At 48.0% G+C, this 23575-nt stretch overlaps 1 protein-coding gene and 1 long non-coding RNA gene across 4 annotated transcripts in view; one reads left to right on the top strand and one right to left on the bottom strand.

Moving 5' to 3' along the window:
* Pde1b (phosphodiesterase 1B) overlaps positions 1-23575 on the bottom strand; it is a 27201-nt gene extending 3626 nt beyond the window's left edge. Inside the window, exons 1-11 of one of the 3 annotated variants that reach the window (NM_022710.1) lie at positions 23515-23575; positions 23307-23429; positions 6476-6589; positions 4896-5078; positions 4666-4732; positions 4230-4346; positions 1951-2091; positions 1514-1614; positions 1298-1423; positions 1083-1184; positions 36-156 (exon numbers count right to left, since the gene is read on the bottom strand). In NM_022710.1, the coding sequence (NP_073201.1) occupies positions 36-156; positions 1083-1184; positions 1298-1423; positions 1514-1614; positions 1951-2091; positions 4230-4346; positions 4666-4732; positions 4896-5078; positions 6476-6589; positions 23307-23416 (1182 nt within the window). In that variant the 5' untranslated portion in view covers positions 23417-23429; positions 23515-23575. Of the gene's footprint in view, positions 1-35; positions 157-1082; positions 1185-1297; positions 1424-1513; positions 1615-1950; positions 2092-4229; positions 4347-4665; positions 4733-4895; positions 5079-6475; positions 6590-11654; positions 12010-12625; positions 12729-23306; positions 23430-23514 lie in introns of those variants that run through there. The other 2 variants (XM_063263129.1, XM_006242386.5) reach the window with 2 other exon arrangements.
* Positions 18542-19485, top strand: LOC134479586 (uncharacterized). The gene is made up of 2 exons (XR_010053125.1): positions 18542-18657; positions 19221-19485. It is a non-coding gene; the product is annotated as an uncharacterized LOC134479586 (long non-coding RNA).

The raw sequence follows: 23575 nt of genomic DNA, 5'->3' as shown, positions 1-23575 counted from the left end.
AGCAGGAGGTAGGAAGGTTCCACTGACAGGGTTACCTGGCGGAAGAACTCTTCCATTAGGGCCTTGGTCCAGCGGCTGTGGACTGACCACTGCTTGGTTGGGTGGCTGATGTCAGCAGCATGAAGCAGAAGAGACAGGGCCTTGGATTTGTCAATCCTGGTTAGGGTTAAGGAGAAAGAAACTGACCTTCTAGGAAAAGGAAACTTTAGCCATTCCCCCAATTCCACTCACACAGTCACACACACACACACACACACACACACACACACACACACACACACACACACACGCCTGTTTCACATAACTCTTAATAATCTATCATAATCGAAGCTCTTAGACTCAATGGACATAAATTTGACTCCCTCTCCTATCTACCACCCATTAGTTGTGAGACACTAAGCAAGTTACAGAAAGTGTCATAATTCATTTTCTTCAAGCCACAAGTGAAGTATTTCAATGTGTCTACACATAATGTGTACCTAGTAATGTTATTCAAAATGATAATCATTGCTGTTAGCCACCCCCAAAAATGTCCCATGGTGACCCCATAGTCTCTATTCAGACTCCATACACACAGGTCATCACATACCTCCAGGGCACCAAGTCCATTCTTGCTTACACACACTTATCCATCCCCGGCCACTTCTAAACAGCATTAGATAGAATTATAACATTTGCTCTGTCTTCGTTTTTGTTCTTTTTTAACCTCTCACACACTCTCCCAGTGGCCTTTTAGAACTGAAGCTAGTGTGGACAGAGGTGCTTCACTGTTACCATTTCAGACAAGGACATGTCCAAAAAGATTGATTGTATTTCCCAACATTCCAGCGTAATCCTGTCCTGCAATTACAATAAATGCCCCATCCAGGCTCCTGGCCAACACCCTCCATCAGGCCTTTTAGACACAAATCCAAGGCCACATTCACAAACACCACACACACCCGTGCACACTCAGATGAGTGCCTGGAGCCAGGAGAGACTCTGTACTCAGGTAAAACCCCAGCGCACCACTGTTCATCGTATCCTGATTCACAAGGCCCTTTCTCTGGCCTGGCCCTGGCCCTGGCCCACAACCCTCCAACCTTTCAAGCTGCTGCAGGGCTGTCTTCATAGTCTTCACTTGCTGGAAATGGCAGGACATGTCTGTGGCTAACACCATCTCAATGACCAGGGCCCGCAGCTCTCTAAGCAGACAGAGAAGAGACCAGTCCTTTGAGCAAGGGGTAGGACTCAAAGATAAGAGGAAAGAAGGCCAGGGTAAGGGTTTCAGGGGTGCCGCATGCTGGCCCGTGCTCACACGAATTCATCCTTGGTGAGATTGATAAAAATGTTCATCTCATCATCCTGCATCATTCGGAAAACAGAGCTGATGTGGTGATTCTCCAGCACCGATCGGTCATTGTACAGGATGGCGCATTCTGACCTGCGAAGCTGTATGTCATGCCTAGCCCCCTACAAAGGGCTCCTCTGGCAGCTTTGGCCCCTCCTGCTCCTGCCACGCCCCATTGCTCACTTGGTCTGGATGTGGAAGCTGTTGGTTGTGCCTGTGTGCTCATAGTCATGGATGGCTGCCGCGAAGATGATGGCCAAGACCTCAATCTCTGACAGGCAGTGCTAGGGGAAGAGGAAGAGCATGAAGCAGGGCCAGCATCTGCCAATCACTTCCAGGCACCTTCCTCACCCCACCCATCATCAAAGCCAGCCATGTGTTTCAACTCTCAGAATGTCCCCACCAGTCATAAACCCACCACACCCCATCGTGTGTCCCCAGCATTGCCCCGGAAGTGTGGTACACCTAGCAATTCTCTGGAGGAAGTGAATGCAGCTTGTCTCAAAAGGTGCTGGGATTCCAGGAAGCGAGATGAGAAAAAGAGCACTGAAAGAGCAGCCAAGGCCTCCTAGCTCCAGACCCGCAGGCCCTGAACAGCAAAAGCATAGCCAGGCACCTACCACCATGCCTGTGCGGAGCAGGAAGCAATGGACAGTCTGGGTCACGTCAGCGGCATGGATCTGGTTGTGGTAAGGGTTCTTATATTTCCCGTAGCCTGTCTCTAAGGCCTCCAGAAAACTCATCAGAAACACTGTGGGAATCTGCAGGAGGAATGGTGACATCACAGATCCACAGGCAATCCCAGCATTCTTTACAAGGCAGTAAGGTGTGACGGTGCTCACCTGTAATCCCAGCAGCTGGCTGAGGCAAAAGGTTTGCAAGTTCCAGGCCAGAGTGGGCTATACAGGGAGATCCCCACCTCACTTCACCCACACGCCCTCCCCAAAGAGAACTGGGAGTGGCCCAAAGGACTAGCACGGGCTCTGCTAGTCCAACTCCTAGTTCAGATTCAGGCTCTGCCACCTGCAGCCTGTGTGACCTTGGATAATCCACATGTTTTCCTGTACCTTCCTAATTGCAAAATAAAGACACTACTAGCAACCTGGGATTTAATGAGGGAAAAAAATACAAGGCATTTAGTAAGCACTCTCTGAAGAGTATCTATAATTATTATTTCCATGGAGATTTCTAAGGAAAGAAAAGAAAGCCTCCCTCCTATCTACCAACCACCTGCACCACCTACAAATCTAATACCGTGGAGCAGGGCTCAGAAACAAAGGAAGATTAAGATGAGCCTCATAACAGATATGGAGCACCTGTTCCTCTGAAAATCCCTCCCTGACCACCTCCACCCCACATACGCCAATGGGCAGCTCACTAGGCCTGCAGCATTTACACACAAGTGCACATATCCCAAGAGCCAGGGCTCTAACCATCCACTCTCAATTCAGTCCCTGACCAGATATGCCCTTGGGATATCTCTGCCTCCTTCCAGAGGCTCAAGGTTCCTATAAGGCAAGGCTAATCTTTCCCTGACACCAGGAAGGGATGCAGGTCTCAGGACTTAGGGAGGCTTCTGTAAAAGAGCGTCAGAGTGACAATGGACACAGAAGACATGCCACTAGTCAGACCCAAGCATCCCCCACCCTTACCCCTGGAGGGCTGTGCCCCAAATTCAGGGAATTTTAAAGGACTGTTTCCATGACAACTGCCCTTGCTTTTGCGTTGCCATGGTGTCCCTAGAGGGAAGGGAAGAATAGGGAGGGAACAGGAAGGGAAGAGACCATGGAGCTTGGGAAGGAAGCCTGACCAGGATGCAGTAGACACCCCTATCTCTTAACAGCTGTGAAACAGTCAGGCAGGATAGCTAAAGCCAGCCAACCCACCGTACCTATCCCTAGGGCCCCACGTAAGGAGGGAGTCTGGAAGAAGTTGGTGTCCGAAGTACATCTGAGAACTACATATTGAAACTGGAGCTAGGAAAGGGAGCCTGCAATTCTTAGCCTGAGGAGACAGAGCTGGAATGGACAAGGAATGTTTGGGGGGCCAGGCCTCATGAAGCCCCAGAGGAGAACCCAGCTGAGCAGCTCAGTCAGAAGAGGAAGAGTCAAAGGTCAAGGATAGCCTGCATAGGCAATGTCCCCAGTGAAGTAAGAGAGGACCACTGGGAGGACACCCCCACCTTGACTACTTAGCCCACATCCTCCAAAAATCTGCTACTTCACCTTCAACATCTATTCCACCCCAGGTGCCACCCCATGCCTGGAGCCACTTGTCAACCCTTCACACTCCTCTTCCAGAGGTGAGTTCCAAAATGTTTGTCCCTGGCCCAATTCCCTCCCAGTGCTGTTCCCACCAGACAAAAGACCTCGAGGAGACTTCTATCCAGATTGTCTTCCTCTCTGTCAAGCACACAACCCTTCCCAGGTCTGCCCAGAGCTAGTCCACTCCAGACAATCCCCAGCACAGACCAGAGCTGGAGGCAGAGTAGTCAGGTTTGCATTCTGGCCCCTCCATCCCCACCCCCACCCCCCACCCCCACCCTGGGAGAACAAATGGAGAGACTCTAATCCCAAAGGATGGCAGCACTGGGCTCTAGACCTCCAGAGTCCATGGGGGGTGGTGGGGGAAGGGGAGTCAGATGACCGCCAGCTCGAAGGGGACAGGCCAGGAAGGAAAAGGAACAGTGTCCCAAGCTAACTACTTGCAGGCTGGTACCTCAGGAAGCAGTGAGCGAAGGGAGAAGTTAGATTACAGCAGTTTCAGGACAGGCAGGAATGGGATGGACAGGGTGTCATCCCTGACACTGGGAGAGAGTGAGGAAGTCTACTCATTGGGAATCTTTTAGAACAGTACAGAACGGAGTCCTGCCTGGAGTAGAGGTAAAATGCTGCCAAACCTTGAAGCGGCTGATGAGGCTATGCCGAGTCAGCAACTCAAAAACAATGGTCCTCAGAGCGTGGTCATCAGCTGCCCGGTTCAAAGAGAAGACATCGAAGCACCAGACGTCCAGGTTCTGTGGAAAAGCAACGGACTAGGCAGGAAAGCTCCCCTCCAAATCTCCCTCGAGATGGCAAGATCAGTCGGACTTCTAGGTGTACTTCCCAATGAGGCAAGAAAGCAAAGTGGTTAAGTGGGTCTTTTTCAACCCAGGTGTCTTCAGTACCAGAAAGACAAGAAGACAAGGGTTTGCCTCTTGGGTAAGCAAAAATTGTCCAGTAGAACATAGAAATAGTAGTTTTAAAAAAATCACACCACGAACAGAATATCTGTTAGTCCCAATGGTTATTTCAACCCCTAACCTTCTGCTCTTTCCCCAAATCCCAGGGGGTCACCTTGAGACAGTTGTGGACTGCAGTAGAATACGTGGGACCCACAGCGGTATACGTTCTCCGGAACATCCTGAGAAAGAACATAGAGAAATCAGGGACAGCCCAGGGAGGAGAAATTTGGCAATTGGGGCTGTGGGAATAAGTCTCAGGGCAGGTAGGGTCATGAAAGATCAGGCTGGATGGGACAGAGGGAACAACAGAGGCCGGGCAGGCTGAGAATGGGCAAACCTCACCGCTCCACGAAGATCCCAGCCTGCACAGCGTGCACAATGCTTCGGAACTTGGGTTTCTCTTCTGCCCTGCGACCTTTGGCTCGGGTCTGCTGGGTGAAGGTGGAGGCCAGCCAGTCCCGCACCTCTGAAGGCACGGCATCTGACCGAAGTTCCCGAAGCTCATCTTCAGTGTCCAAGATTTGCCTGAGGACCAGGAGGAAAGTCACAGCTCCGGGCCCTGCACCCAGCCCACTTAGCGACTCTCCCCTGCCATCCTCCTCAACCTTTCCTTTCGTTTACTACAGCTCTCTGTGTCTATCTTTGTATGCCACGTCTCTAACAGTGAAACAACTCACTGTAGTTGTTGTAGGCAGCGAGACCACTATGGACATTACTTAGCAAAAGACGAACCACCACCTCCCAGGGATGCTCAGGGCAGCATAGTCCATCAGAAATAAATTTCGGGGGGAGGATGGGGAGGTGAACACCCATAGCAGCGAAGGGGAGGGGGAGGAGCTAGGGGATGTTGGCCCGGAAACCAGGAAGGGGAATAACAATCGAAATGTAAATAAGAAATGCTCAAGTTAATAAAGATGGAAAAAAAAAAAAAGAAATTTCAAGGTCCACATATGAAGTTTAAATTTTTCCTAGGTGTGGTGGTGGTAGAAGGGCCAGGGGTTCAAGGCAAGCATTAGCCACATAGCGAGGTCAAGGCCAAACTGGGTGACATGAAGCCATGCCTCAAACAAACAAAAACAACAACAAAGAAATTTAAACTATCCTAGTAGCTACATCAAAATGGTAAGAAGAAACTGGCAATGGTAAGAGATGGCTCTGTGGTTAGGAACACTTGCTACTTTTGCAAAGGACCAGGGTTCAGTTCCCAGAACCCACATCAGGCAGTTTACAACTGCCTGTGACTCCAGTTCCAGAAGATCCCACACCCTCTCTGGCCACTATGCTGGTACCAGGCATGCATGCGGTGTCCATACATCCATGCAGGCCTTCATTTATACGAGTAAAATTAACATAAATCTTTTTAAAATAAAAGAAAAAGAATGTTTTAAACCGGCAGAATGTTTGATGACAAATTTTATTTACGCTAATCTGTCTAAAATATTATTCAAGAAAAAACTAAGCATATAATAAGTGAATGATATATTTTATGTTCTTTTTTTCTATCTTTAAGAGCTAGCATATAATTTACAGACACATTTCAATGCATCCTTGTGTACTACAAGTACTCATTAGCCGAATAGAACCAGAGTCACCCCTCCTGGCCAGCACAGGTATTCCATATGGGCGAGGTTAGAACTAGATGGCTCTAGGGTCCCTCGCCGCCTCCCTGAAGCCATCACTGTTTTTACCTCTGTCTTTCCCAGTGCTGGGGATCAGGCCAGGGTGTCAGGAATGTGAGACAAACATGCCACTGCTGAGTTAGTTCCACCCCAGCTCTTTCCAGCTCTATCTGCCTCTTTATCTCTGCCCATCCTTTGTCTGTCCGTGTCACACAGCTCTGCCTCATTCCAGCTCTGGCCCCCTCACTCTCTGGAGCTCTGCCTATCTGACATCTTCCTTCTCCGTCCTTATGCCTCTCTCACCTTGTCTCATCAATGTAGACAGCTTCCAGCAGGGAAGCTGTGTATTCCAGGTTTTTCTTCAGCTCCTCGATGTTAACCTCCCCATTCTCCAACTGCTTCACCATGTAGCGCAGCCTGCAGGGTACAAGTACAGATGTCCCGCTTAGACACCACAGCCCATTCAGGGGGTTCCCCCGCTAGGGTGCACTTTGCAGAAACACCTTCAGTCTTCTGAGATGTTAATAGTTCTAACATTAATAACAGCAGCAGTCAGTGTTTTTCACGCCAGGCTGTGGCTTCTACCTATAAGTTAATATACCCTCCCCAGTTTTAGCCTCGGCAGGTAGCGGCCCCAGGAGGGATGTTTCTGAAGATGATTTGTTTCACAGTCTCAATACTTCCCTAGGAAAGATGGCTTTGGGATCAACACCAATCAAAACAGTCCCCAGGATCTTTCCATTATCTTGGTCAAGACAGGGAGGGGGAAACACATCCACAGCCCCTCAATCCTGGCAAGGGTGGCAAAAGCAAAGAACAAAGACCAATCTGAATGCTTTTGCCTGGCCTCACTCCATGCAGGCAGAGCTAATGGATTATGATTCCAGAATCCATCAACCAGGACAAAGCAAGTTAACCCCTGACTGTCCAGACTAATGCCACAGATAGCCTCAGGCCCCGTCTCTGACCCAGTCAAAGTTTTACCCTTGCAAAATGGTGGGGTGAAGCCAGGCTCCCACTCATCTGATGCCTTCACAGAGGGGACAGTCCCTTCACACTTTTCGGCTTTGAATTCTGGGGGTCACTAATTAACTGAGAGGTTCTTGGAAGTCTAGCAAAAGCAGCTCAGAGTTGCAAACGGCACTTTGGCTCTAGATGGTGATTTTGAAGAAAGCAACTCACCACCCTCCTAATATCCACCCCTCTACTCTACACACAGGCTCTCCCATCCAGGTTGGGTAAGACGGTAGCTAGGACAATTTCCCACTGAAAGGGGTTTCAGCAATTCAAGGTCACCCTGTGAGTCAGGGAGGAGAAGAGAATGAGTCAGGGACCAGAGGCTGAAATTAGCATCAATTCCCAGGGATGCCTGAGAAGTGGGGAGGGAGAACAATGGCATTCCTGAACAGAATCAACTATAGAAACCTGGGGTCTAAGCAGCTTTGGAACAGGGGCTCTAGGAAGTATCACCCTCCAAGTCTCACCTCAGAGCCCAGCGGTCCTAGCCCACATGTCTGGGAGTAAATAGGGCAGAAGGGAAAGGGGCCAGTCTGGGTGTGGGGAGCTGGAAGGAGGAGCCCTGTGCCTTCTGTCTTGCCCACCTCATTACCCACGCCTCACTGGTTCTGTGCAGAAACAGTTGTCTGACAAGGAAGGTAGGTTTAGGAAAGCTCAGAAGCTCAGTCCACTCCTGCTACACAAGGGAAAGAGAAACAGAAAAGGGACTAGATCTTGGAAGGCTTTCCCAGCCAAATAAACAAGAAAGGGCCACCAGCCAGGAGCTGCCAGAAAATCGCAGAACAAAAAGGTGCACTCTCTGGGCCCAGACAGGGCCTCCCTCTACTTAGTACTTGTAACTGGGGGGCTTTGGAATTGGCACACACACAAAACAGAAAGAAAGGCCTTTTCTACTGCCTGTGGTTCAGTTCTCCTCGAATTCCAACCCTTACCCTCATCTGCTATTCACTCAACCCGCTTTCAACCAAAAACCCTGTCCCCAGCATTCAGTGCCCACCACTACCTTTTCCAACCAACCTAAGGAAACACAAGGGCTGGCTCCCAAGTGAACAGCCACACCCACAGCTTCTCATTTGCATTCATTTGCATAGCTGCTAACAATGCAGCCAGCTCTACGTTTGGAAAACATTTTCTCTTATTCTATCTCATATTATCCTCACAATGGACCAATGAGGGAGAAAGGTGGGGAAAGGATTGCAAACCACATTTCCGATGCCTAGACCCAATTCCTTGACTTGGTTTACCACACTGTACAGTCTTAGATCTGAAATTACAGGTTCAAAGCTCATTTCCTGAGGTACAGCCTTGGACAGGTCAGTAATTCTTAATCGGTATGTATTAAAAAATGTGGCCTGGAGATAAAGTAAAAACAAAATGCAGCCAGGAAGGCTGGAGAGATGGTTCAGTGGATGAATGCTTGGCTACCCCTACAGAGGACCTGAGTTCAGTTCCTAGCCACCTGTTCCTCCAGCTCCAGAGGTCTTAACACCCTCGGTTAACCTCCACAGGCACCCACACACATTTGGTATACACGTGCCATGCATAAAATCATACACGCATACACATAAAAGTAAAATATTTTTTTAAAGTGGTCTAAGCCAGGCAGAGGTAGTACTTCCTGAACCTCCTGCCCTCAGGAGGCAGAATCAGATAGATCTCTGAGTTCAAGGCCAACCTGGTATACAAAGTGAGTTCCAGGACAGCCAGGGCTATACAGAGAAACCCTGTCTCAACACCCACTCCTAGATAGATAGATAGATAGATAGATAGATAGATAGATAGATAGATAATAGACAGTAGATAGATACATAGATAGATAGTAGATAGATACATAGATAGATAGTAGATAGAGAGATACATAGATAGATAGATAGATAGATACATAGATAGATAGATAGATAGATAGATAGATAGATAGTAGATAGAGAGATACATAGATAGATAGTAGATAGATACATAGATAGATAGATAGATAGATAGATAGATAATAGATAGATAGATAGATAGATAGATAATAGATAGATAGATAGATAGATAGATAGATAGATAGATAGATAGATAGATAGAAGTGGTCTGGAGACAGCAGATACCAGCATCACCTTGGATCATAATTCTAAATTAGTAAATTCTAAACCTTACTGCATATTTATTTTCTAGACCAAAGGAAGGCATGCATTTTTAAGTTTTATTATGTGTGTGTGTGTGTGTGTGTGTGTGTGTGTGTGTGTGTGTGTGTAAGGCAGAGGGCAATTTGTGTGCTCTATTCTCTCCTTTGACCATCACAAGAGTGATGAGGATTGAACTCAGGTCATCAGGTTTGCTCCAGAAACTCTTTACTCCCTGAGCCATTTACCATTTCCTTGTCACTGGCTCCCATTCTGCCCCAACCACAGTCCTTTAAGTCCAGCAAGCACTTGCCTGTTCAATCCCAGCTCAGGAGAAGAAATCCAGTTTAAACGGAGATGACAGAAAATGCTAGTGACTAGTGACTCTACAATTTAAAACCTCATTTGAATCTCACACCTATCTTAGGAAATCAGGAAGTGCCTTTAGCCCAACATCACAGGATTTGTCAGTCTCAGGTTGGCAAGGCCCACAACTCACACTAAAGTTAAGGGGACCTACCTAGGACCCTACACATTGGTGGTACCAGGATGGCTCAAGTCTGACAGTGTAATTAGCATGTTGAGAGACAAAGGACATTGCACCACAGCCTCAGCCAGTACCAGTTCTGTTCTCTGGACCTGTCAGTGAACTACAGGGCATGGCAATTATCAATGTGGTACAAACAGTGCTTGGTTTACCTTGGTCTCCAGACTCAGAGTGAGTTCACCAACTAGAGGAGATTTGGGAAGACTAATCAGGTGAAAGGCCATCTGCCAAAGCTTACAAAATGACAGTACCCAGCCAGGTTTCTGAAAGACTAATGGTGAGCTCTGGGACAGGAATGAAGCTGTAGGTTGACTTTAAACAGCCCATTCAAGTTCCACCTTCTTTGGCTGCTAGATCTCACCCAGGAGCTTCTGTGGAAGTCTGAACAAAACATGATCCAGACACCAGAAAGGCAGGAGGGGGAGAAGAAAGATTAAAGAGTAAATTTGATAAACAAGGAATTCAAAAAAAGGAGCTGGACTTGGGCAGCTGAGAGGATCCAGGTGCTGAACTGCACCCTCCTAAAGTCAAATAAACACACACACACACACACACACACACACACACACACACACACACACACACACACACACACACCATAAATTAGGCAGCAAGGCCTCTTTTATCTCAAAGTCCTTCAGAGAGAAGACCCCCCCCATGCCTTACTTGCTACAGAAAGTCCTTTTCTTCATCGACAACAAACACTTCCAGTCCAGTCCTCTGTTCAGACCTCAGAGAACCTGACCCACGAAAAGCCTCTTCCCTTGAGAACAAGAAGTTCAACACTGTCCAGCCCTTATTAAACCTCCAGGAAAACTGAAGTTTCCCAGAATTCCTTCCACTCCCAGCCATACCCATTTCACCGTCACTTTCTTCCTCCTTTACTTTTAGTTCCCTCTGATCTTTTTTTTTTTTTTTTTTTTTTTGGTTCTTTTTTTCGGAGCTGGGGATCGAACCCAGGGCCTTGCGCTTCCTAGGTAAGCCTCTACCACTGAGCTAAATCCCCAGCCCCAGTTCCCTCTGATCTTGACCCTGGCAGGCCCGTGTCCCCTAACTCTAGTGGGAAGAAAGACTCTGGAAATGATAACCCTAACACAGAGAAGACTGCAGCCCCTACCAGCTCATTTCTACAGATCACAATGTGACTGGCCATCTGGGGATTTTCAAAGCTGTCTGCCATTACTTCCAGTACCAAGACTGCCACAAAGATCTCTGTAGACAGGGGGGCTTAGAAAAAGACTGCCTCAACCCAGAAGAGAAAAAAAAAAAGATAAACAAAGGGTTGGGGCATAGAAGCTCAGTGGTGAAGCCCTTACCTAACATGCACAAGGCCCTGTGCTCCCCCTCCAGTACTGGGGGCAAAAAAAAAAAAAAAAAAAAAAGGTCTTGGCATGGTAGTTCATACCTGTAACCTCAGCACTTGGGAAGCAGAAACAGGAAGAATGCCATGAGTTCAAGGCCAACCTGGCCTACAGAGTGAGGGGAGAGAGAAGAGACATGAAGGCTGGGGGCTGGAGGTACAAGCATAAAAGATCTTAAGGATGCTAGGGGTCAGGAAGAACAGAGAGGAGCCCTCTGAAAATACCTGTCATAGTCAAGTAGAAATAGCAAAGAGATATGGAAATAGGAGACATGATAAATAACAGAGAAATAGAAATATGTGAGTTTATAAGCAACCTGTTCTCACTCCTGTGCCCCTCCTCCTAGCCTTCCTCCCTGGCCTCCCCTCTCCTCCTGGTCCCTCTTCTTTCCCATCTCCTGTCTTTTACTCCCCTCTCCTGCCCCTTTCTCCTCTCCTCTCCCTGGAACCTACCTGAGGATGGGGCCCTGGAGGTGGCTCCTCTGGACAGGAACAGGGTTTGCCATGGAAATCAAAGTTCCCTACTTCAAAGTATCAAAAGACTGACCCCAGGGCACAAGGGCCCCTACTGGGGAACAACTCCCTCTTGAACCCGGGACTTCCTCTTCCAGGTCCCAGCAGAACAGAGAAACTGACCAGAGAGCACTTTGTGAAACGGAAAGGGCCTGGCTAGAGGGGTGATGAGACAGAGACCTAGCCCACAGGAACTGGGTGAGAGGCCTCGGGAAAAGTTTCACATCTGAATCAGACTGAAAACAAGAATCTGTCAGAAGAGTCCCAGAAAGGCCAGAAATAGCACAGGCCAGCCCCTTGCTCTAAGGAGGTGGGGCTCCTCTTTGGGAAAAAGGGATTAGCAAGCAATGTCCGGAGGCAGGGACAGGGAACCATCCTGAATTTGTCACAGAGAAGTCTATGGTAGGAGTGGAAGGGACCCAGCCAGAAACCAGAGAGGCTAAGCAGCGATCCAGCTCCTGCAAATTCTGGCTTCTTCTAGAACCGTCCAGGATCCTTAGTGCACCTGAGAGAATGCTCAAGGCAGGAGGGCCCCACAAAATTACTTGCACTTGGGAAGGGGCTTGCAGAGGTTAGAGGCCAGAGAAGGCTCACAGACAAAGAGAAGTGCATCCCACTCCATCGTGAGTGAAAAGTCACGGGGGAATTTGTTTGAACAAAGAGAATGGAGGGGGTGGGCGGGGACTGGCAGAAAACAACAACAACAACAACAACAACAACAACAACAAAAAACAAAAAAACAAAAAACAAAAAACAAAAAACAAAAACAAAAACAAAAACAAAAAAAAACCGAGGCTGGCCAAATTACTCCTAGCCCTGATCTTCTCATCTTACATACGGAGACTGGGGGACACCGTGATTTAACCAGAGTGAGGTTAATACTGCTCAGAAGTGGAGGAGAGATGACTGACCATCCATGGAGGGGGTAAATAAGGCTCCCAGGAGACCTTGAGGACCAAGATTCCTCTTTCCCCTCCTGACACCCGGCAGGAAAGAGCCTGGCCTCTTCATCCCAAGTGGACTATGCACACAGCCCCAACAGCTTCCCGATTGGCTGCAAGATGACATCACCGATACAAGCTCATTGGGGCTATGATTGGTCCCCTGGGGCTGGGGCGGAGCTAAAGAGAAGGTAGGAGGGTTGAAGCAAAAAGTATCCTCAAATCTAGGGTCGTTCAATAGGCGAAGAGTGAAAGAATGGACTCACAGGGACTACTGTGGCGGGGGGGGGGGGGGGGGGGGGGACCCGCTAGGGGGAGGGGACACATGGGTGGGAGGAGGGGGGACAGGAGTTTGGGTTTTATGACGGGGTATTTTCCCTCCTTCCCTACCACTCAAAGCACAGAAATAAAAAAAATTGCCACTGTGCCAAGGCCTTAAAGGAGTATAAACAAACGAAGTTTAGCGACCTGCTGTTTCTCAGCGGCTCTAAGCGGTGGGGCAAGTGGAAGTGGACAGCAGACAAATGGCAGAGGTTAAAGACCTACGGTTGCTCTCTAGAGGACTGGTGGCCAAGAAGGGGGAGGCAAGTGGTCTGACCACTCCCTGTGTCCTACTGCTGTCACCCTCCCAACCATGGTCACCAGCTGCTTAGTGCTCTCAGAAAAAAAGGATTAGACCCAGCATCAGAGTCTCAGGCCAAGCCATTTGGCTTGTTTTCCCGTGCTGACTGCGAAGGATGGGTGAGAGAGGAGCAGGTGACAGCCAGCTGCACTCAGCCCCAAACAGTAGCATCCTCCAAGCTGTGCTTGCTCTCCTGCCTGCAGCCCTGCTCGGCGAATCTCAACTTTTCCCACTGAGAGGTAGACATTAATTTAAACTGGAAGTCCTTGAAGAGGCTATCTTGTCACCTTCTGCTCTCTTGCTCAACAGCAGCAAAGATGTCTGTACAAATGACTGCTCGCCCCATACTATATTCTGTGTCACCTATTCTAGCCTATGATTATAGACAGTTCCTAGTAAGGAGGGATTTAGAGTCAAGTATCATCCCTTTCCTGGGATGGGAGGATTCATACATTCATCCACACCCTGAACTGAATTGTGAATCCATACACTTACCGCTAACTGAGCTAAGTCATCTAGCTATGAGGAAGGACAGAGATAGGAAGACCCCACAGGAAGTCCAGTGTCAATGTCCCCTCAGCTTAAATGCTTTCATATATTTTATTAATGTTTGCGTTAATATAAAAAGTTACAGGTTTCACTATGGCACTTGCAAATGTGTGTGCCTCTCTGCCTTGTTTCTGTTTGCTTTGGCTGCTTTGGGTTTGTTGTTGTTATTGTCGTTAATGCTGTTGAGGTTTTCTTTTGCTGCTGCTGCTGCTGTTTGATTGTTTGTTTGTGACAGGGTCTCTCTCTATAGCCCTGGAACTCATGATGGCTGGCCTCAAACTCACAAACTCCTTTGCCTTCCAAGTGCTGGGATTAAACATGTGCTACCTGTTTATGCTTCCTGCTGGCTTTATGCTCTGTTCTTTTTTGCCTCTCTCCTCCACTGCTCTCTCCCACCCTTCCTGACCCTTCTTGCTATGCCCTCTTCCCCTCCAAATTCCTTCCCCATTTGTTTTCATGTCCCCCGCATTCCATTGCTCTCTTTCACTCCCCTCCTTTAAGGCCTCTTCCTCCCCTCTTACAACGCCCACTTGTATTTTCATTACCCCTTAAATTTAGAGGTAGAAAAAGCCCAAGCACAGGGCCTCCTTGTCCCGCCCACACCTAGCTTTCTCCCCCATGTAACAAGTCCTAATTATTGACATAGAAGACAAAAGTTGGTTCTGGTCAGATAAAAGGAGAGGAGTGGGGACAGGGTAGTGCTGGGGAAGAGATTATCTACCTAATTTCAAGGGTCCAAAAATCTCAGGAACTGGAAACAAATAAACAAGGATGTCAGCTAAGTCTCATCTTAAAATGACCTGATCAAAACTCAGGAGAATTTGCCTTGATTTTGCTGACTGTGTAGGACCATGGAAAAAATCTCTTCAACTTCTAGTCTCCATGTTTAAATCTGGTAAATAACACACACTTCCCAGACGTCTAGAAAGGACCTGATGAGATAGTTATGAGAGCACTTTGGGAACTATACAGTGGTAAATCTGTGCAGAAGATTATTGTGTTAGTCCAATCCTTTAGTTAGCTTTCAAATATTCATCGAGAAACTTCCATAAACAAAGTCCCAGATGCCCACTAGTGCTCAGGACCCAATTTCCTTATGCAGTCCTCAAATGGAACCTGAGCTATGCATGGAAAACCTCTAGTCTCTCTGAGTGTTTAGGGCTTTTCTCTCTCCTCTGTAGTCCACAATGCAGCAGAAGCAGGGGCAGGGACCATGCAGAGCATGGGGCTGCAGAATCCAAGAGCAACCAGAACTTTGCCACACCTTCCCCTCGATCCCTGGTTCCCATTGCTGTCTGAGCAGCCCTAGTTCTGGCAGCTGGCTGGGCAGAGTGGCGGGGGTGGCTCCAGAGATAAAAATAGCCCCCCTAGTGGCAGAATCCATGTGCCATTCTGGAAGATGGCAACCCTCGGGTTGATATAGTAGTCATGGCAGCCATAGGAGATCTCTAGGCACTGGACAGAGAAGGGGGTGGAGAAGATGTACTGCCAATACTTTCCCCTCCTGGTAGACGGTACTGTTGCTGAGGTAGACAGAGCCTAAAAGAGCAAGTGGAGATGATGTAAAAGTGTAGAAGGTCCTGGAAGGCAAACAGGGAAAGAAAGACATTTGGGAGGTGTTACAGAAATGGCCAGAAAAATGCTGAGGCCAGAGTGATGAGGTCTGCTTCTACCTTGCCAATTCCCCAATCTCCTAACTAGAAGCCATTTCTAACAGTTGTTCCTAGCAACAGCCCAGCACAGCATAGACTATTCTGTAGAAAGAAACAAGTTAAGCAGTTCCAGCCTTGGGTTAGACTAATATGAACCTAGGTGTCCCAGTGCCTTTGGGAAAGTTTGGCAATAACTCAAGGTGAAGAAAGAGAGAGGAGGTGCCCAGATGTCATCCAAAAGAATGCTTCTCCAGCTCTTATGTTCACTGACCCCTCTCCTTGCACTGTGGGGTTCTGCTTACTGACTACCTCCACAAACAACCCTACTAGTCCTCTAGACCATATCCCAACAGATGTCTCCAGCAGATGTTCTGCTTCTAGGGGACTGACCAGATGCTTAAAGCAATCTAAAAATGGGTAAGAGCTGGAAGTTTAGCAAGAATGACTGCAGGTGTGTGGAGCAGCAAAAAGCTGGGTCAGCAGGCTGCAAATTGGTCCCGGGACTTTCCCCGTCCTATCAACTAGCTCTAGGCATCAGTTGCTTCCTCAGGAACCCATGTAGCTTTTGAATCCCTGGCCTGGCATTGCAGGCAATAGGAGAGCAGGGTGTCTTGGCCTTGATTCCCAGGTTCTAGATTTCTTCCTTTCTGACTAATTTACTGTTTCCCCAAATTCAGCATTTACCAGATCTTAAAGGAAGACGGCAGCTTCCTTTTTGTTTTTTCTAACCTCTGTGAATTTCCCAAAAAGTTCTCCTACATATCTACCCTCAATCCATTCTGCAACAATCAAAACAACAGCCAACTTTGTTGACATTTCAAAGGCAAGCAGAGGACATGTTACACATCTTCCAGGTTGGAATTCCTAAAGCTCCAGCTTGGTGCAGATGCTTCAAGCTCTGAAACTTGGCAAGTGTTGCTCACTCAGCCTGGGCTGAAGGGAGTTTCCAAACAAGGTGGACATAGAGAACAGAACTAGGGAGGAGATGCCAGGGTTGGATGACTGATAAAAAAAAGGGAGTGGGAAGCTGAGAGGTGTAACAGGAAGGGCAAACCTCATGCAGTCTGTAAAAGGTTCCCCAGGCCCCAGACCCAGAAGCCCCACTCCTTTCCCAGACTAAACAATGCCAATACCAGCAGGCAGCCTCAGGGCTCACTGCAGTCACTGTAATTATTTGAAAACCTGACTTCTCATTGCAGTTGCGCATTCAACTGACCTGAGAACCCAGCTCAGCCAAAAGCAACCCTAAATATTCTGGACTCTTCTCCCAGCCCTATCCACAGGCATCTCTGGATACTTCTTGGCCTTCCTCTCTGGAAAAACTCCGTCAGTGCCCCATCTTGGGATTGCTAAAGTCCCACATGCTGAAGCAGAATCTTAACCTGATGTTTTCTTCCCAACCAGGAATAAGAACCACAGTTAGAGCATGAGCTGGGGGGGGGGGGGGGGGGTTGCAGAATCTACTGCAACAACAGAGGGAGGGTGGCTAACAAACACCACTTGGGAAGGCCTGCAATGAAAGCTTAACAACCACTTTTCTTCTTACCACAACACAGGACCTCTTCCCCCTATCCATCCCATCTCAACTCCTCTCAGAACTCTCTCCCAGCTCTCGTGGACCAGCTGTCTTCCCTCCTTAGGAGACAATCATTCTATCTAACAACTTCCAACCTTCCCAGTGCCTCACCTCCACCCCACCTGCTGCCCTCATTTTATGCCTCTTTCTCTGAAGCTGTCCTGAAGAGAGTTGGAAAATAGCTACTCAACTTCCATACCTGAGAAAAACAGCCCCTTGAGATTTAAAGGCAATTACTTGGCTTCTTCCCTGGAGGAGCTGAAAGGATGAGGTCGCTGATCAAACAAAAGAGAGGCTCTGCAGAAAGCAGGAGTTGAGGCTGGACTCTGAAGAAGGCCCCAAAGGGTGTCTTGCAGCCAGCTTACCCCCACTGTCGCCACAGCAACACCTAGATGATGGAAGCCTCCCCAGAGTTTCCCTGGCTCCCAGCCAGGAATGAGGATGAGTAGGAGGCTGAAAGCATGAGAGGGATTAGGGAAGACAAAAGGGGCAGAGAAGGCAAGTGGGATACAGAAAAGGAAGAAAAAATAGTATAGGAAAGAAGGGAAATCCAAGAAAGATGGTGGCAAGGGGAGGAAGGGGGAAGATGGTGTGGAAAGAGTCAAAGAGAAAGAAGAGAGAGGACAGAGGCCTTAGAGACTCCCTTGACCATTCCTTTGCTGACTCAAAGACAGGCAAAACCTCTTGTCAGGGTTTGGTACAGACTGGCTGGCTGGTTGGCTGACTGGCTGACTGGCTGGCTGGTTGGCTGGCTGGCTGGCTGCTAGCTAGTTGGTCTTTTGATTTTAGAGACAGAACCTCATGTACCCCAAATTGGCCTTAAGTTCTCCCAAGTGCTTAGACTGTGGGTATGCACTACCACACCTGATTTCAAGGTTTTCTTTACCTCCATTCTACTCTGAGAGGGAATTAAAGGGCAAAGATCTAAAGAGGTCCGGGCTTTTCTCTAACTGAATCTACCTGGCCTTCCAGGCCTATTGCATAGCCAACCTCTTAACCTTCTTCTCGGCAAAAATTGACAAGTGCAACCTCATGTAGAACCACCTGGCCTCCCCAGACTGCTTCCTGGGCTCTTGGGCAAGCATAATAGCATTGGGGTTCTAAAGGACTTATAGAGTCCTCATAAAATAAAAGGTAGATGAAATACAAGATTAGAGATAAAAGACATGGCGTAGAAGAGGGAGACTATAAAAACTAGGGGAGAAGAATCCCCTGGAGCAAAGCTGAGAACGAAGGAAGAAAGCTGACCCAGGAGTGAGAGCAAACCTCCCTCCCCCGTTCTCCACAGGTCTAGATAGCGGAGGGATGAGATCAACCCAGTGATATTACTGCAAGTCAAGTATTTAGGATGAATGTAAGCGGGGGAGGGGTTGCTTCCCGTGCTGACCTTTGCTCTGAACTACGATTGTTCCACCTTTGTCCAGTTCACCAATCAGGACGAGGTAACAAAGACTCCTGTTCTCCTTTCACAGGAGCCCACACCCTTCAGTGTATCCTCCTTCCAGCTGCATTAGCCTCTCATTCACTGAGCTCAGACGCATGCCCTCACCCCTCCCATGGAATCATCAGCAAGACTCTACCGAATCGTGCCCCAGTTAACTTGGTAATTCACGTTCCTGCCTCCTGGATCTTCATCTTTTTTCTTCCATCCAGTCACCAGTCCCCCATTCATTCCTTCACAAAGCAAGCTCCCCCATGCTGAAAGGTCTCGGGATTTTATCATTTAAAGTCAGTTCCATGTGGATAATATCAAAAACCAGAGACTGAGAGTTCACAGTCACATAGCACAGGAATTTGAGCCTAAACTCATCTCCTGATATTTTCCCTCTCCAACTTCCACATACCTGTTCTGACCAGACACCACATGGGAAGCTCTTTCTCTTATCTGAACTTAAGTTGGCCTGTCTCTGGGCCTCTCCCCATCTTACTGCAGAATTCCCCCTCCCTCTACATCCCAGATGCCGCTCAGTCCTCATTCACACAGCACTGTGAAGGAAGTAGAGATGAGAAATGTCTGGTGAGAAAGGGGTATAAAGACCAAGGAGGAGAGATTCCCTGGGTGACAACTAAAAATAAGGGAGAGGGGGCTTGTTCAGGGAAGACAGAAAAACAAAAACAAAAACCTCCCACTGAGGTCTAAGAGGCCTGGTGCTCCTTTTTCTCCAGAGGTGGAAGGAGCCACAGTTCATCCTGCAATCTTCACAGCAGCTCCACAGCCATTTGCAGAGAATGGGTGAATGACAGCAAGATTTGCAATACCAGTAAGAGCCACATAAGATCACTGGATGGGGCAAATACAACATGAGAACCAGTGGCAGAATCAATCAATGAGAATCTGGATTCCTCAGCTTCCTCCTGCTGTCCTCTGGATCTCCCTCGGAATTGCGAAAATACTTGAATGTGTCACAAATACAACAAAAGATCACATATACATCATATCCCATTACCAACACGCTCGTTCACATACACTTATACATCATCACATTGTTGCCTAAAACCACACGCGGCATTCAGGTAAGAGCAAACCTTCCCAGAATATTAACTGCCAAACACCACACCATTCCTAGCCATAAAAAAAAAAAAAGAGAGAGAGAGACATCATCATGGAGCTGTCCTTCCAGCATGCGTCACCCTCCAGCAGACTTATAGGTATACACATCTAACTCTCACAATTTCAGTCTCTTGTTTACACGAAACACAGCCTTTATATCCCCTTAACTCATTCAGCTCCTGGCTCGGATCTGAGGTCCCACCCCTGAAAAAACAGCAACCACACCATCTCCCTTTCTTCTACCTCCATTTCCTGCTCGCCCCTCCCTCCTGTGTGGAGGAAAACATGCACCCCAGAGTCAGAGACAGAACTGGATTCCATGACTTCACACACACATAACTAATTCATTCCTCTCTTCATTCCCTTATAATAGTATTTCTTGAGAGCCTCTGTTTTTCAAGGTGCCACCTGAGACTCAGATGAAACAAAGATAAGCAAAAATCACTTCAAACACGTCCTTGTTCTAGACTCAGCTGCTATGACCTTGAACCTCCAGGGTCCTGAGAATGGAGCACGGGAAAGACAAGAAAAGAAGACTGTGCCCACACCGTCGCGCACACACACAGGAGGAATTTTTATCTGTAAAATGTAAAATTCTGAAACTAGGGCAGAGGTGAGAGTGATGCTTGTATGCCCTGGGAGACAGAACTCACATCTGTGTTTTCATTTGTGCATGACCCCCAAAAGAAAGGCTTGGGCAGAAACACTGAGTGGCAGAATTTTACCTCTTATAAGTATAGCGAGATGAGAAAAGGTGTGCCTCCCCAACTCTCCACGAGGACAGACACTTCACCCAGCAGTAAAAGCCCAATAGCTAGTATTCTACCTGCCCTGAGCAAGACACCCAGACTGTTCTTGAATAGATGGATGGATGATGGATGGATGGATGGATGGATGGATGGATGGATGGATAGATGAATGAATGAGCAAAGGCAGAAAACCAATCAGGGTTTTTCTTGATTCAGAACAGACCCTGAAAATTCCTTCTGCATCTAGTTCTAGTATCTTTCCCCACAGTTCCCAATGCCCTCTGGTCTTAGATAAGGGTGGACAGCCAGGTCGAATTATTCTTACTCCGCTGGAGATATTGAGATCCACATAACCAGCCCCTCATTTTCAGACTGCATTTCTCAGCCTTATTTGATGAATCTCCTGAGTTAGAAATTTTTTCCTTCTAGCCAGAAGTAAAATCCCACTGTTGGAGACCTCCCTAACTCATATACCCCCAGATTCTTTCTTAGTTGACCCTCAACAGAGTCCTAGTATGAGGAATGGGATTCCTGGATGTTCTTTTCAACAAGAAACTACCCTGAACAATTGGATTAGTAGAGGTTTTGTGTCCAGAGGCAGAAGTTCCCCAAGAGTCTGTATTCCTAGATTAGACATTTAAAGGGGGTTGGGGGTAGGATGTGTTGTGTTTGGGAACCAAGATACAAACAGAAAGATCCAGATGTGTAGAAATCCCATCTGTCTCCACTTCCCTTCAGTGCCCAGACCTGAGACAGTCATGTCTACCTCCCTGTTCCCAGACTAAGTAACCTCGTTTACCCTCATCCATGAGAGAGAAGGAAGGCTCCATTTCCATTTTAGGGAATTCCTCCTTTCTCACCTCTTTAGAAACAATGACTAGAGGGCTGGGAAACTCCTCCCACCTAGAAAGAAAGAAAAAAAGCCAGAAATCCTTCTATGGGTTGTCAAAGCCTTCTCAATCGTCAAATAAAGCAAATCCAGAAAGCCATCAGCCTGGCTGGGCTCTATCTTTAAATCTTTCTCCTCCTTGAGAAAATGAGACTGAAAATTCACTCCCAGGGATGAATAATCAGCTAGCTGGTATTCCTTAGGACCAGCTTGCTGAAGTGAGATAGACCAAAGTTATCCAGTGAGGTCACTGATCCTTGCCCACCATGTAAGGCCATCTCAACTAAGGCACTATGGAAACCTCCATTGCTTTCTCTCTCCAGAGTTCGGCACCACTTCTGGGGTTCTCTTTTCTCACATCAAAGGGAGAAACGGCCATTAATTTTCAGAAAAGATTTATTATTTTTGTTTGGCTAGAAGAGTGTGGAAGGTGATGAAAATGGGGAAACCCATTCTACTACATGGCCCTGCTACCTAGAATAAGAGCCAAGCAATGTATGATCGCCCATTAGTGCTGTCATGAGGTGCTGGGATTCTGTCTGACGCCCCTGACTTCTCATCTTTCTTCTCAGCCACTTCCTCACCTGACACTCTTCCCCCCCAGCTTAGTTACCATTGGCAGAGCACCCTTTTCTATCAAGACCCACTCAACGAAAATCAATTCAATCCGGTTTTCCATTTCTTCATCCTAGAACTCATTCCAAAGCTGCGCTTCACAGAATCCAGCAAATTGCATTGGCCAGAGGCAGCAAAGGAGGGGGACAAAGGAGCACATTTGGATTCCAAGCCTTGTTGCCCACTGTGCCTCCTTCTCCCTAAGGCCTCTGTAAACAGCAAAAACATAAATCAGACTCACCTGCCTGATACAAAGTCATCAGCTCGTCACCGTTGGTAAAATATTTAAAGAGCAAGACAGACGTGGGCATCTGTCTACTTCCTACCTCCATCCCTCCCTTTGTCAGAACCCAGAAAGAAAAGGCCCTGAGCTTGCTGCTGAGGGGACTGGAGAAAGGGTTTGGGGATGGTTACCACCTTGTCTCCTATCCATCCCCTCTTTTCCTAGAGCTGCAGGGAATCTCTTAGGGAGATCGTCTCCTCTGATTAAGAATCAACAGACTGTAGAGATTACCCAATGGCACCTGCCTGGGAGATAAACATGGTGCATGACCCAATCCTGTTCTGCTTTGAGGGACAGGAAGAAAACTTCCTTTTCTCCCTCAGAATGCTGCACCGTACACCTGAGTCCATCCTCTCCTCTTTTATTCATCTCCATGCACTGGAGTCCCACAATAAGAAATGAAGCTTACATGTGCTTGGAGATCCTGAGAGATCCTATATAAATAAAAAGGCTTTGATTAAGCCAATTATGTTTTTCCTGTCAATCAATCAATCTTCTTCACTATTATCCCCTCCCCTAGCTCCCAGGTGAGGGTTCCACCCACTCCTCCAGACCATTTAATATGCAATTTCTAGACACCAAAGCAGATGATCTTCTTAAGTGCAGGGCACCCTCATCCTGCTCCCTGTGGAACGAAGGAGGAAAAACTACCAATCCCAAAGAAAATACATAGAACCCACAGGTTGGCACAAGTATCTTTTTGCACTAGATCTGCGTCGGTGTGCAAGCACTCTTCACACCTCTGTGACCCATGAACGCTCGTGCACACGGCATGTGATGGGTCTCACATCTGCACAACCCTGCACATGGATATGTGTGAATCAGCCTGGCACCTCCTGAATGCTGCCTGTCTGCAGCCCTGTCACAGCGCACAAACATACAGTGTGCTGCCTCTTCCCGCGGCTGCGTGTGTCAGCCTGTCACCCAAAGGGCCACAAACACAAGCACAAGCTTTGCAACTCCTAAACCGCTCTATCCAACAGGCTTGTTCTGCAGATGCCCCACACATGTGACCTGGACAAGGATGTCAGGGCCATGTTTCCTCGCACCTGCCAACATGTGTGCCCCAAAGAATCTACCTGCCTGGCTCCAATTGCAGCACCACATACACGCAGAAAGAGAGTTCAGGCTCCCCCCTCTCCACATTCCCCCGCCAGAGACTCACAGAGACCGTAGCTTAATCCACATCTTCTTGCTGGGGGCTGACTTCAGCTCCAGGGGTGACGGGCAATCCGACTCCAGCATCTCTGGAGGACTGCGGGGGGACAGCTCCATGCTCAGCCACCGTCTAGGGAACAGAAGAAGACAGCCGCTCTGCTCAGCTTTGTCCCCCTATCCAGAGACCCTCGCCCCTCATCCTAGACCCTTCCCACCTGCGGCTGGCGTGGACTAGCCAGGCCGGTGTGTCTGGGATCGGCCCAAGCTAGCAGGGCT

Source organism: Rattus norvegicus, chromosome 7 (assembly GCF_036323735.1).
Source record: "Rattus norvegicus strain BN/NHsdMcwi chromosome 7, GRCr8, whole genome shotgun sequence".
Lineage (NCBI taxonomy): Eukaryota > Metazoa > Chordata > Mammalia > Rodentia > Muridae > Rattus > Rattus norvegicus.
This window is presented reverse-complemented; position numbering and strand designations above follow the sequence as displayed.